The 13,073-nt window shown below is 56.6% G+C and overlaps 1 protein-coding gene across 12 annotated transcripts in view; it reads right to left on the reverse strand.

Moving 5' to 3' along the window:
• CARD14 (caspase recruitment domain family member 14) overlaps positions 1–13,073 on the reverse strand; it is a 32,041-nt gene that overhangs the window by 13,863 nt on the left and 5,105 nt on the right. For 6 of the 12 annotated variants that reach the window (XM_031469253.2, XM_031469262.2, XM_031469263.2 and 3 more), the window contains 7 exons: positions 12,427–12,799; positions 8,173–8,369; positions 7,874–8,045; positions 6,074–6,300; positions 4,709–4,846; positions 3,330–3,655; positions 345–512 (listed from right to left, as the gene is read on the reverse strand). In XM_031469253.2, coding sequence (XP_031325113.1) covers positions 345–512; positions 3,330–3,655; positions 4,709–4,846; positions 6,074–6,300; positions 7,874–7,953 — 939 coding nt within the window. In that variant the 5' untranslated portion in view covers positions 7,954–8,045; positions 8,173–8,369; positions 12,427–12,799. Of the gene's footprint in view, positions 1–344; positions 513–998; positions 1,116–3,329; positions 3,656–4,708; positions 4,847–6,073; positions 6,301–7,873; positions 8,046–8,172; positions 8,370–8,552; positions 8,859–12,426; positions 12,883–13,073 lie in introns of those variants that run through there. The other 6 variants (XM_031469248.2, XM_031469260.2, XM_031469254.2 and 3 more) reach the window with 6 other exon arrangements.

Here is a 13,073-nt window from a genome sequence, read left to right on the forward strand (position 1 = left end):
CAGGGCCGGGGGAGAGCAGGACGGAGGGACGTGAGAAGGAGCAGTGGGGGTGAGTCACTGGGTTTCATCTCACCCAGTCCTTCGCCACACCTCAACGGGACCACCTGTCAGCCATCCACAGTGTGGAGGCCACAGGCTGAGACCAAGGACAGTCCCTGCTGGGCGGGAAGCTGACCTTGGGGGGACTGGGGCAGGAAGCTGAGTCTTGGGGGGGTGCCGGGGGGGGAGCTGAGTCTCAGCAGGGTGCCGGGGCGGGGAGCTGAGTCTCAGGGGGGCCAGGGTGGGGGGCTGAGCCTCGGGGGGACCAGGGCGGGGGGCTGCATCTCGAGGGGACCAGGACCCACCAGGCTGAACGTCAGGGAGCGGAGTCTCTCATTCTCCTCCTTCAGGCGGCTCAGCTCCTCGTCTTCAGGCTCCAGGCCGCTCGCCATCTTCAGCGACCGCTCTCGAGACTCCCGCTCACAGGAAGAAGACATCTTCTCCCGCTGCAGCTCTTGCTTCACCAGATACAGCTGCAGGGAGGAGGCGCGAGGAAGGATGTCACTGCTGCCTCTCCACCAGACCAGCATCACATCTGTTCACAACCTTTCTCCTTAAGGATGCTGCTGTTCGTACTCAAAGAGGTCCCTCTCCTGAGATTTCAAAATCCACGAACGGGTTTTACCTGTATTAGTCCTAACCCCTGCCAGGGGGAGAAAAGCATTTTGGCTTTATTTTATAGATGAGGTGCAGGGGTTAAGTCACTGGCCTAGAGCCCCCAGGAATAGAACAAGGAGCCCTGACTACCAGCTCTTGGACCTGACGGTCCTTGCAGCCGGGTGAACGGCCAGCAAGCCTCCTCCAGCACGGCCCTGGCTTCTCTGCCTTCCAACATTTTGCTAAACAGGTCAGGTGAAGGGAACGTGGGTTCATGAAAATCAGTAAGTAAAAGAAGGGGAAGGCAAGTCAGATGGAGCCTAGGTGCCTGGGAGCACAGGACCCAGTCTGCTCGGACACACCTGCAATTCGCGTGCTAATGCGAGCCACCTCGCACCCAGCGGCTGCGTGCCCAGGGCCATGGGCTCCGGAGACCACCTGGTGAGGACCTGCGGCCTCAGCTCTGCTGGGTAGTGGTCCAAGAGAAACTTGGACCTCGAGCCAGCGGGCCTGGCCTCTCCGCGTACAGGTGTGGTGCCCCTGGGGAGAGGGCATTTCCCCAGAGGCAGAGCCAGGAAGCGTGGGTGTCGGGGAAGAGCCCAGCACGCACACTGGGGCCTGGGTCAAGTGGAGAAGGAAGAACCCCTGTGCTCGCACTCTCCCATCCTGACACCTAGTTCCCTTCCATAAGCCGTTCCCGCTTTCCTGCTACGGGCTGCCGGGATTCAGCATGTCACAGTCTCCAGATTCAAAAAGCAAAAAGGGAAGGGCGAGACCTAACACTGAAAGTAACTCAAACAGCTGAACCTAGTTACATTTCCAGCTATTACCACAACCACAATGAAGGGGGAGAGGAATTCAGTGCAGGGAGAAAGAGAGGAGGCAGGGCAGATACAGTAACTCATGAACATAGCCTTTAACCACAGAAGCTTGGGTGGCGGCAGGGGGAGAACTGCAAACCTCAGTTTTGTCCATTTTACCGGTGTGGGCAAAGTGACTCTGACACTATTTCAGAGGTGCCGTAGGGCTGGGCAGGCGAGGACCATGCCCGTGTTGCGGGAGCCAGGGCTCTCACCGGGGAAGGAGCACACGCAAAGAACGGGGTGGCGAGGAGAAACCCTGGGGGAGTGGCTGTAATTAGAGGTTTGGGTGTGAACTCATGATTTCTAAAATACGTGTCTGCACGTGGGTGCTGGCACGCACCTGCGTGTGCGCGTGTCTGTACACGCATGTGCACCTGTGTATTCACGTGCACGTTCTTAGCTCTGCCTACTGAAAGGGCAAAGGAGCAAAGACACCCAGGAGCAGTGAGCACACCTAGAGCCCAGATCGTGGTCTCCAGCAGGAGCAGGGCCCATCCAAGAAAGGGCTGACCCTGGAGCTGGGGCCGGGCGGCTACGAGATGATCCTAGAATATTTTGTGATGCCAGGAAGGGAGAGTCAGTGCTAAGAAAACGTGGGCCGTGTCATGTCACAGGACACAACGCAGATTGAAGGGGCCTCCACTGGCCAAATGTGGGACACGTTTAGCACCAAACTCATTAAGGGCAGTATGTCACCGACCACTGGAAACAGAAGTACAGGCGTCTGTCCCATGAATGGGTGTACAAGCAGGGAGAAGGAAGGGCTCCTCCTCGGGGTGAGGATGCCAAGGGCCACCTGGTCACACAGGGCGCCCAAAAGGCGGGGCTCATCCTTCTGCAGCCACCGCAGTAAAGAGGCGTTTGGGCAAGTCCAGGGGGAAGTGTTGACGAGGAGCAGGGTGCCCGCTGGTGTCAGAGTGCCCCCCCCCACCCCCAGATTGTTTACTAGCTGCTGGGAGTAACGGCATGACTGCTGATTTTGGTTCAGCACCTGACCCCGGACTGGAGGGAAAATGCCGTAAAGGGTGTAATTTAGGTCAACAGATAAAACTGGGACACTGACAGTAGACTGGATTGAAAAGATTGTATCAATGTAATGAGTGCCGTTGAGGGGATATCTGCTTATTAGGAAACACACACCGAAACGTCTAGGAGTAAAGGGCCGTGATGAATGCAGCTCAAGTGTTTCAGGAAAAAGCGCGCACGTGTGTGGAGAGAGACAGAGAGCGAGCACGAGTGATAAAGTGAGGACACGGGTGTCCCTTGTATTTTTAGCCATATATTTTGGGGTAGATTTGAAATTCTTCCTAAATAAAGTTTAAAATCAAAAAACAAGAAACAGTGCCATAGTTAAAAGCAAAAGCAGATGCCAAAACGACAAGGAATGAGCACCCTCAGGAAAGGACTCTTGCGGCTCAACAAGGTAATCACCCCAACAGGAAAACGGCTGAAAGACTGCTGGGGTTCGGGGGCCTCACTGCTAGCACTCCTGTTCTCCCACCTGAATCCAGGACCAGCCAGGAGAGACAAAGGAGGCGCGACAGACGTCCACCGTCCCCTGGTTACTGACGCAGCCAGAGGGGAGTAGGACCCCAGGCCATGATAGCCACTGCTCCCGGAGAGCCAGACGGGCCCCCAGACACAGGCGGGGGGGGGCCTCCCCGCAGCGGGCACTTCACAGGCCAGCCGGTCCACGGCAACGCCAGTGCAGGCCACGCGGGGGCAGGGCCCTGGTGGAGGAGGAGGGTCAGCCTCCCGCAGGGGGATCCCAGGGAGGGGCGGGAGTTTCAGGAGCTGGACCGGGGAGGGCAGCCCGCGGTCCCCGGCTACCTCCTCCTGCAGGCTGCGGCAGCGCGTGGTGGCCAGCTCCTTCTCCTGCAGCGCGTTGCTGTAGTGCAGCGAGAGGCCCAGCATCTCGTCCTTCAGCTTCAGCACCTCGTGGAAGCGGGCGCTGACCTCGCGCTGCATGCGGCCGTGCTCGGCCTCCAGCTGGCGCAGGCTCCGCTCGCGGGCCTCCGCCTGCTCCAGGCGCTCCTGCAGGCGCCGGCTCTGTTGCAGCAGCGCCTCCTTCTGCCCCTTCTCCTGGCTCAGCTCTTCCTGCAGGCTGCTGATGGCCCCCGCCAGGCACTCGGTCAGCTTGGACGTCTCCATGAGCCCTGCGGGAGGGGACAGGTGGGCCCGGGGGCTCCTCGTGCTCCAGGGTCTGGCTTCCTGCACCCAGACTCTCAAGCAGGATGCCCCTCAATCTGCTGGTTGCCTTAAGAGCTTTCAGGCTCAGCAGGACTCGATGTGTTGGTTAAATAAACAACACGGCAGGCGATTTTGGTACAAGGACTACCCACTCTCAGCCTCCCGTGGGGCCCTGCTGTTCAGACACAGCTCCTCCGACCCCCTCAGCCGAGAGGTTCATTCTCAGGTCACCCTAAGGAAAACATAACGAAGAATGTGGATCTGTATAACGGACCCTGAGTCCCGTCAATACGGCTGTGATGCGGAACAGGCAGACTTGCTCTCTCAGCCACAGCTGTGAGCCAGCCGGCCCGCTCCCGCTGCAGCTCCTCCAGGGCAGCCTGAAACCACTCAGTGAATGTAAAGGCTCCTCTCCCACCCAGCCGCTGGGAGCCTTCACCCAGCGGGCTGAGTGGACACACAGGAGGCTGCAGGCTCCTCTCCCAGGAGCAGGAGCTGGGCAGGGCCGGGGTCCCCTCCACCTCAGGCCCAGAGCAGCTGCAAGCAAAGGCTTTCTAGGGAAGGACACCGGTCCTCTGCCTGCACCTCTCAAGTGCAGATTCCACGCCCCGACGGGTCATCTCTTGGTGCTGGGTAATTAGGGACAAACCTTTTCTTTCTTTTTTTGGTTTGCTTTTGGGGGGGGGTAGGTAATTAGTTTTATTTACTATTTTTATTTAAAGGAGGTACTGGGGATCGAACCCAGGATCTCGTGCATGCTAAGCAAGCACTCTACCACTGAGCTATACCCTTTCACCCAAATCTTTTCTTTTAAAACCCAAGGTCATGGGCTCCTCCTACCCAACCCTACTATGGTTAGTGGTGGGGGGCCTCCTCACCCCCAGAGTGCAAGGGGCACAGGGACAGGAACCTCTGCCTGGAGGGGGCAGGGAAACGTCTGGAACAGCTTGCGGGCGAGGCAAGCCCCCCTAGGACTCCCCTTGCCCCCCTCCAGGTTACATCAAAGACCCAGCTCTCACCACTGAAGCTGCTGAAGTCCACGGCGGGCTGCAGCCCGGTGACCAGGGTGTAGACGTCAGGGTTGTGGAACTTCAGGCTCTCCAGGAGGGCAAGCGCCCCGTTCTTCCCTCGAGTCTTCAGCAAATCCAGCAAATGTCCTTGGGAGACAACGGCCTTAGCTAACCGGTGCTGGGCGGGTTCCGCGGGAGGGGAGCAGGCTGTGGGGAGGGGCATCTTTGCACATCTAGCAGTCAGGAGGCGAAAGCAGTTGTCCAGGGTCCCCAGGGTGGGGCCCCTGCAGCCCTGGTAGGCTCCTTGTCCTCCCGCCACGGCAGTCAGTCTGCAGAAGGGCCAGGCTGATATTTATTGAGGAACTGGTACAACCCAAGTGCTAAGAATTGGGGATAAAAGACGCAGGAGGCGGACCTTTGCGCTCAGACCTCCCAGCTGTGGTGGTGAACCTGTGCAGACACACGTGCGTACGGAGCAGGTGGGAGGAAGGAAGCAAATAGCAGTGGCCCAGGGCCCGGGTCCCCAAGAGGCTGGGCGCCTGCCACGCCCACCCAGATCCCATCACTCTAGCTCGAATTAGTAGCTCGAATTCATTTCTTCTGTATTTGATGGTCGTGAGGCCACAGGCACAAACGGCATCAGGCTGACAGCTACCACTCACTGCCTGCTTTCTGTGGCCCAGGCCCTGAGAATGAGTATCTGATCAGCAGTAACTCATTCAGTTCTCCTAGCAAACAACCTCATATGCTGGCACTGTTAGCTCCCCTGTTCTGGGATGAATAAATGCAGTTAGCCAGACAGAATCAGCTCCAGAGACACCCGGGGTGGGTGGAGTTGTGGACCCCAAAGTTATGTCCACTTGGAATCTGCCAGCAGAACCTTATTTGGAAAACACGTCCTTTGCAGACATAATTAAGGTAAAGACCTCAAGATGAGATCATCCTGGGCTATCCAGGTGGGCCCTAAATCCAAGACAAGCATCCTCATTAGAGGCAGAAGACACAGAGAAGCCGCACGACGACAGAGGCAGAGACTGCAGTGATGCCGCCACAAGCCAAGGATGCTGGGGCCGCCACCAGCTGGAGGAGGCAGGAGTTTTCTCCCCCGGAGCCTTCAGAGGGAGCTCGGCCCAGCTGACACTTTCATTTCAGACTTTTGGCCTCCAAACTGTGAGAAAAGGTATTTCTGCTGTTTTAAGTCACCCAGTTTGTGGACAGCAGCTCTGAGACACTAACACAGTGTCCTCGAGTGGGGACCTCACACCCCCTTGGTGTTGCTCCTTAGAGTCCCGCCCACTCCCACCCCCACACCAGCCTTTCCAGCACAACCTGCAAGGACCTGGCTCCGTGGGACAGGCCTGCCCCGGGCCTCACCGACTCTCATGGCCGTGTTGGTGAACCTGGGGCCATGCAGCACCTCCTCCTCGTCCAGCTGGCCCAGCACCTTCGCCTGGCGCAGGTAGGGGGTGAGGCGGCTGGGGCAGATGCTGCGCACAATCCTGCAGCGGTGGTCCTCCAGCATCTCCCACAGCACCTCCTCGTCCAGGGCCGCCAGCGAGGAGTCCGTGCGGCACAGCTCCGCCATGACGGGGCCTGAGCACCTGGACGCGAAGGGCTGGGGTCAGGGACGCGGCTTCCTGTCCGGGAGGCCTCTCCACCCAAAACCCTCTTCCCCACGCCACTGGTGGGGGGAAATGACCCATTCGGAGAGGACACGGCACCCACTCTGCCCTGGTGTCCTGTGACCTGCGGGAGGACACTCTTTATCCTTACTGCTGCCAAGTCCATTCCTCTACCTGGGGCACAGCAAGGAGAACTGGGTTTCTTTTGGATCCAGGAGACTGGATGTGCCTTTAAAACCCAGAAAGTTGCCCCCCAGCCTGGGGAATTGATTCACCGAATGAGCGAGATACTAAAAACCAGATGGCTCCAGAATACTCATTCTTCACAGGAATGACAGAGCTCCCAAGGGGCCAAAAACTGGTTCTTGAGCAAAAATTCTTACTCTTTTACATATAAAGCACAAATGTGCATAACCAGGCACACAGCACACCTGTGATATTAATATTTCATGAGAGGAAAAGGTGTTAGTATTGAAAGGAGGTGATGAGAAACTGCTTAGAGGAACCTCGAGGGTTTGGATGGCCGATCGCACCACTCAGCCACCAGAGGTGGCGCCCACGGTCCACCCAGCAGCGTGGGGGCGGGGCACTGTGGTGGGAAGCGGGCTGGGGGAGGGGTCCTGGCACAGAAAGCGCACCGGCTCTACCTGCTGTGGGGGACACCTGTCATCTTCCAGCAGCCCCAGGACACTTGTCCGGAGACACCAGGGAGTGTGCTTTGTAAAGCGTATTGCAGAACACTGTGGGACTCAACGGAATGGCTCTTTTGAGTGAGTGGCAAAGGCCTGGCCCCTTGGCTCGCGGGGTGTGCGGGTCTGATGGTGGCGGCCAGGTCTCTGAGGGGCCGCCTCCCCACCTGGAGGGCCGCGTTCACAAGCCCCGGCCATCCTGGGACAGAACTGGTGAAGCAGCCACCCTCAGAGCTCCGGGACAGCAGCTGCCCAGGGAGGGGGCGTGGGCGGGGGGCACCATCGCTGGTCTAGGACCCAGGACCTTCTGTTGGGAGGGGCTCAGAGGGCCCCTGCCCAGTCTGCCAGCCACGAGCACACCTGCAGCTGTGTTCCCACCTGAGCCCCCCTCTTCCCTCCAGCCCCAGCACAAGGTCATCAGCCCACTGATCCATCTAAATAATTCTAAGATGCTTTAAACTGCAGCCTGTTTCAAGCATATCAAAAAAAACCCCTGCAGATGATGTAAAACATCCTGGTCCCTGCCACACAGACGCAACCCGTCTTAACACCGAGCACTTGGGCCTCCTTTCTAAGGAAGGGCTCAGCTGACACAGCCCAGGCCGCGGTCTCCAGGCCCTGCCCTCCCCCACCCCCCAGGGAACCGCTGGGCCACGTCCTGCATTTAGTGTGTCTCACTGTGAGCAGCGCGGGGCACCTGTCTCTGTGTGGTTCATGAACCGCTTGGGGCGGGGCTCCACGCTCAGCCTGTTTCTGAGGTTTAGCAGATGGGTACATGCCGCCTGATACATTTTCACCTGGGTGCTGGATTCAGCTACCCGAATAAACCACAGCCGATGTGCCTGTGCACAGGCCTTCGCTACCTTTTCTCCAGCACTCTTGGTGCCCCAGTGACTGTCCCTGTGCATCCACTTGGGCACAGGTGGGAGCCTGTCAGGCCCATGAAGTCCTGGGATCGGGTTCTCTTCCCTTGGAATGACAGGATGGACCGGCCAGAGTCGAATACCTCTGGAAGGGGTCTGTGTGCTAAAAACGCTTGAAAATCAGAGCAAATCAACCCTTGTAAACTGAGAGAAATAGAAGATGGTCACGGAGGGTCCTGTCCGCACGGACAGCCCCCCGACAACCCACACCAGGGGCCTGGTCTCCAGCCAGTACTCACCGAGGCTGCTCACGTGCGCCTGTGCAGGAACTCCTCGCAGTGGGATGGGATCCGAGTCCCCCTCGAGGCCAGGTGTGCTGCCAGCCGCTGGGCAGGGCGGGGCCGGTGGGAAAAGCCCCAGAACCAGTGCTAAGATGAACTCATATCTGTTTCAAGCCACGTGACTTGCACCAAACTCAAAGTTCAGGCACCAAAGACTAATACAGGGGAGAAAAAAAAAAAAGCAGACTCTGATCCAGGAAATAATTCAACAGATCTTTGGCTCCTACAGTTGGTCAGTAACTATAAAAACTTCCTCAGGGTTTGAAAGCAGGTTTCTAGAAGGAAACTGGGCTTTGAACCCTAGAATACAAAGGAGAATGGGTAGGAGTAGTAGTTACCCGGTGTGTCCTGGTCATCACGGGGCCAGCCCCCACGAACACCCTTCTCCTAAGTCCTGCACCCAGAGCGAGGCGCCTGGTGGTAGGGGTGTGGGTGGGAAAGGCCTCACTGGGTGAGGGAGGAGAGGGAGGGGCTGCGAGCAGGAGCTCTGTCCTTAAGTGGCCCATTCCTGGTTTCTTCAGGGGAACAGTTGATGGAGGCTCGTAAATCAGGGTTTTATGGGTTGAACTGTGTTCCCTCCAAAGTCATGCTGAAGTCCTTGCTCCCAGCACCTGCGACTGTGACTTTATTTGGGAACAGGGTCACTGCGGATGTAATCAAGTTAAGAGGTTGTTAGGGTGGGCTCTGAATCCCATATGACTGGTGACCCTGTAAGAGAAGAGGCCCAGAGACAGACACACAGGGAGAAGCCCCGGGACCCCCAAGGCGGAGACTGGAGCGAGGCTTGTGGAAGCCAAGGGACGCCAGGGATTGCCAACAACCCCCGAGGCTCAGAGAAGGGCATGGAACAGACTCTCCCCTGGACTTTCAGAGGGAGCCTGGACCTGCTGACACCTGGATTTTGGATTTCTTGCCTCTGAACCCCAGAACTGTGAGCAAATAAAATTTTTTTCATGTAGAAAGCCTATTTTATTTATTTTTTTGGGGGGGTCATTAAGTCTATTTATTTTTTACTAGGGTTTTTTAAAAAATGGAGGTACTGGGGATTGAACCCAGGACCCCATACATGCTAAGCACGCACTCTACCACTGAGCTATACCCTCCCTCCCCCAATTTCTGTTGTTTTAAGCCATGCAATGTGGTAATTTGTTATGGTGGTCCTGGGAAACGAATACACAGGGACAAAGGGGATTTGGAAACTGGCCCAAGTCCTGGAGGGCTCATCCACGTCCCAGTTGTCAGCCATACACTTGAACGGAAGTCTCTTGAGCTTCTGGGGTCTCCACCCAGTAGAAGTCTGTGCCACAGGCTGTGGCCCTCCAAGTCAGGATGGCCTCCCCCTACTGCCTCAGGACCAGCTGCACAGTCCACAGAGCCGTACAAAATGAAAATATGGGCCCCTTGTTTAAAACGCACCCAGAATTTCCAGACGGTGACAGCAGAGCTTCAAACCAAGCGTGGGGCCCTGGGGACAGGTTCCACCCACGAAGCTGGCTCTGTTTGCATGCTCAAGGGGTCTCCAGGCCCCCAGTAGCTACCTAATTTATGCCTAAATTCCAAGTGATTCTTTTGCGATGACCATTGCCCTTCTGTGTATTTTTCTTTTAACTACCCCTGAAGATACAAGCATTCACTCCCTGGCGCCTGCGGGGGGTGGACTTGTCCAGAAGTGGAGGGCCAAATGGGACCCGCCTTCTCCATGGCTGCCAGGCTGGTGGCCTGGGGGTCAGGAAAGGGCTAGAGTCCAGATGGACCCACCCTGTGACCACAGAGAAATGGCTCAACCTCTGAATCTCCAGAGCAGAGGATTCTAACTGGTCAACCACCCAAGGACCCAGAACAGAGGATCAACTCCAGACCATTCCTTCCGAGCCCCATCCAGTCCTACAGGCAAAGGCCACAGTCTTTGTTCCCAAGTCCTGCCCAGGTCCTTTTGGAAACTGGGTGTGGGGGCAATAGGATCTCAGGTGCCCAGTCCTGGTGCCTGGCCAAGGAGGCTGGGCCCGCAGGCAGCTGACCATCCAGTGCCCCCAGCCAAGCTCCCGTCCTCTGCCCGAGAGGCCTTGAGAGGAGCCGAGTGCTTCTGCCCTCGGGATGCTGTGCGTTCCCTGCTGACCTCCTCCGTTACACCCCTAACACCTGCTCATTCCAGCCTCCTGTTCCCCTTGGCTGACCCCGTGACCCCCCAGGAATGCATCTCCACATGCTCGGAGGCATCTGGGGGCTCCCCTCTTGTTTCTCACATGACCACCTCATGCTGCAGTGGGGACACCACCAGAGGCGTCCCCTCTCTTGCTGTCCCCTCAGGCCTCCCAGGAAGAGCCAGCCCAACGTGTGCAGGGCACAGAGAGGGCGGGAGCAGACCAGCATGACGGGCATTGGCTGAAGTGGGGACAATTCTGGAAAAGGCAGAGGGAAAAAGACTTGGTTGGACCAGTCCTGCGTCAGTGGGGAATAGAACTGTTTCTTGTTCCCAGGACTGGATTTCTTAACCTTCCATTTAATAAAGAAGAGTGGAGCATCTCTGTAAAACCCAGCATTTCCCCACAAATTCCTCATAAAACATCCCCTCTAACACGCATGGAACGCAAACCTGTAGGCTCGAAAGCAGATGGGAAATAATCACACTGGCCCTGAACTTGGCTCCCAGGAGACAGTGACCCAAAAACTCAGGCTCACGGAGTATTAACTTTTGATTTCAGCACGTTACTCGCTGGCATGCTGCCTGGTGTCACAGGACATGGTCGCCACAGGTCGTGGTGGAGGTGGTGGCTGCGTCTCCAGCCTGCAACTCACGCTCTGGGAGCTCCAGACGCCCAGGTCTCCACGGATGCCCTGATGGCCAGGACTGGCAGGACACAGCCCCAGAGGTGCTCCCCTGGGTTGGGTCCCGGAGGTGCCAGTCCGCCCTGGGAGTGTCTTCCAGTCTGACTGCCAGCCCCACCCCTGCTTGCCCAGAGTGTACAGAACTTCCAAGGAAGGCCTCAGGGCACTCAGCTTTTCACAGACTCCCACTCCCATCAAAGTGACCTCAGAAAATCAGGGCCAGCTCAGGCGATGAGCTGCCTCACGGGGGCAGCTGAAGACAGGTCTCTCCAGGACTCTAAACTCCAGCCAACTCAGGGTTGGGATTCCTGGGAGCCATCAGCCACACAGGGTTTGGCTATACGTGGGCGAAGCCGAGTAGATGCCATGCTAGTCCATCCTTCATGCAGCTGGGCAGCTTACAACAGACCCCAATGGCAATTTAAAATATAGGCATTTCCTTGCAACTCAGCCCCCATTTAAATAGGGGCTTGGGGGGAGGGTATAGCTCAGTGGTAGAGTGTATGCTTAGCATGCATGAGGTTCTGGGTACCAGTACCTCCATTAAATAAATAAACTTAATTACCTACCGCCCCAAAAGACCCCCACAAAACATAAAAATAATAAAAATTAAAAATTAAAAAAAATCCTAACAGTAAAGAAAATTTAGCCGAGAGATGGCTCAGGATGTTTTAAACTATAAACGTCTTCTAAATCTACAGCAGTTCTAGAGAGCCTGAGATCAAAGGGTCCTGAGCATCTAAGATGTGGGTCCTCCTACATGACCCCTCCCCACATCAACAGTCTTCTCACATCCCGAGGGCAGATATTCTCCTGCCTGAGAAGTCGGGGAAAAGGGGCCAGTGCGTGTACGCACAGACACACGTACGCACACACACACGCAGGCACAGGCACACGCAGGACTCCAGAACAGGAAAGAGTGAGTTAGAGAAAGGGGACTGATGATCCACAAACACGGGGCGGGGTCACCCAGCACAGCAGAGGTGCGCCCCGCACCCTCAGCTGCAATCCCGTCCTACAGTGCCATCGTCACGCCTGGCTGTGCCCTCACCACCCACAGCAGGCCGCTGGTCGTACTCACATTATACCTGAACTTAGAAACCTTCCTTCCTGTTCTTTCACCCTAGGGCAGCGATGCAGAGATAAGAGTATGAAAGAGGGCATTCCTTCTGTCTAGCAGGGCCGCACTGTCTCACGGGGGTACACAGCAGCCAAAGAGTATCAAAGTCACTTAACTGAGCAAAACGGGAAGAGCTGTTTCCTCCTGTCCCACCCCCAAGCCAGGTACCACCTCCACACCTTATGCAGAGGAAGGGCCCCTCACTCCCCTGTGGACAGCTCTCGGCCCCCACTCCTGGCCTGCCCACCCTCCCCAGGTGTGCTGACCTGCTCTCCTCAGGACAGGCTCCGTGCACTCGTCTCCCTCGTCCTCGAGAAACGACGGATGGCCAGCCACAGTCGCGGCTGAGCAGCAGCAGACGAGCAGGTTTCGCAGGCACGTCCATCTGGGCCTGCCCCCGGAGCAGTGCCTCACCCTCACCCCTGAAGCTCCAGTACAGCCCCACAGCAGGGAGCGTGGGTTGTGAAGGGTCTGCTTTGCCCTCATGAGGACCACAGGAACCTTTAGGAACCATCCGTGCATCTGGTCAACCCACAGAAGGTGGTAATTGACATGATGGTGGAAAATCTTGAAGCTGATGGAATCTTCTCTTCTATGTAAACAGTCAGCCCAGTTCATCATAAATAGTTCAGAAAAATCCTAGGAAATTTAGGATAAATTCTGTAGTTCTTTGGTTTCATGAGCAGTTCTGTGAAGTTGCTAAATAATCCCAATATATTCATCTAAAATCAACATTTCATAATTACTAGTTAGATTCAGGCGAGAGTCTTGGTTCTTCCATGTTGAGATGTACCCAGAATCTGATCGCCCTCATCACTTGCATTGCTGTGATCTACCTACGCGGACTTCCGGAATGACCTCCTAGCTGCCTTCTCCATGCCCACACAGCGGGTTCTCAACGCAGCAGGTGGAG

The sequence above is a fragment of the Camelus dromedarius genome, chromosome 16, assembly GCF_036321535.1.
Source record: "Camelus dromedarius isolate mCamDro1 chromosome 16, mCamDro1.pat, whole genome shotgun sequence".
Taxonomy (NCBI): domain Eukaryota; kingdom Metazoa; phylum Chordata; class Mammalia; order Artiodactyla; family Camelidae; genus Camelus; species Camelus dromedarius.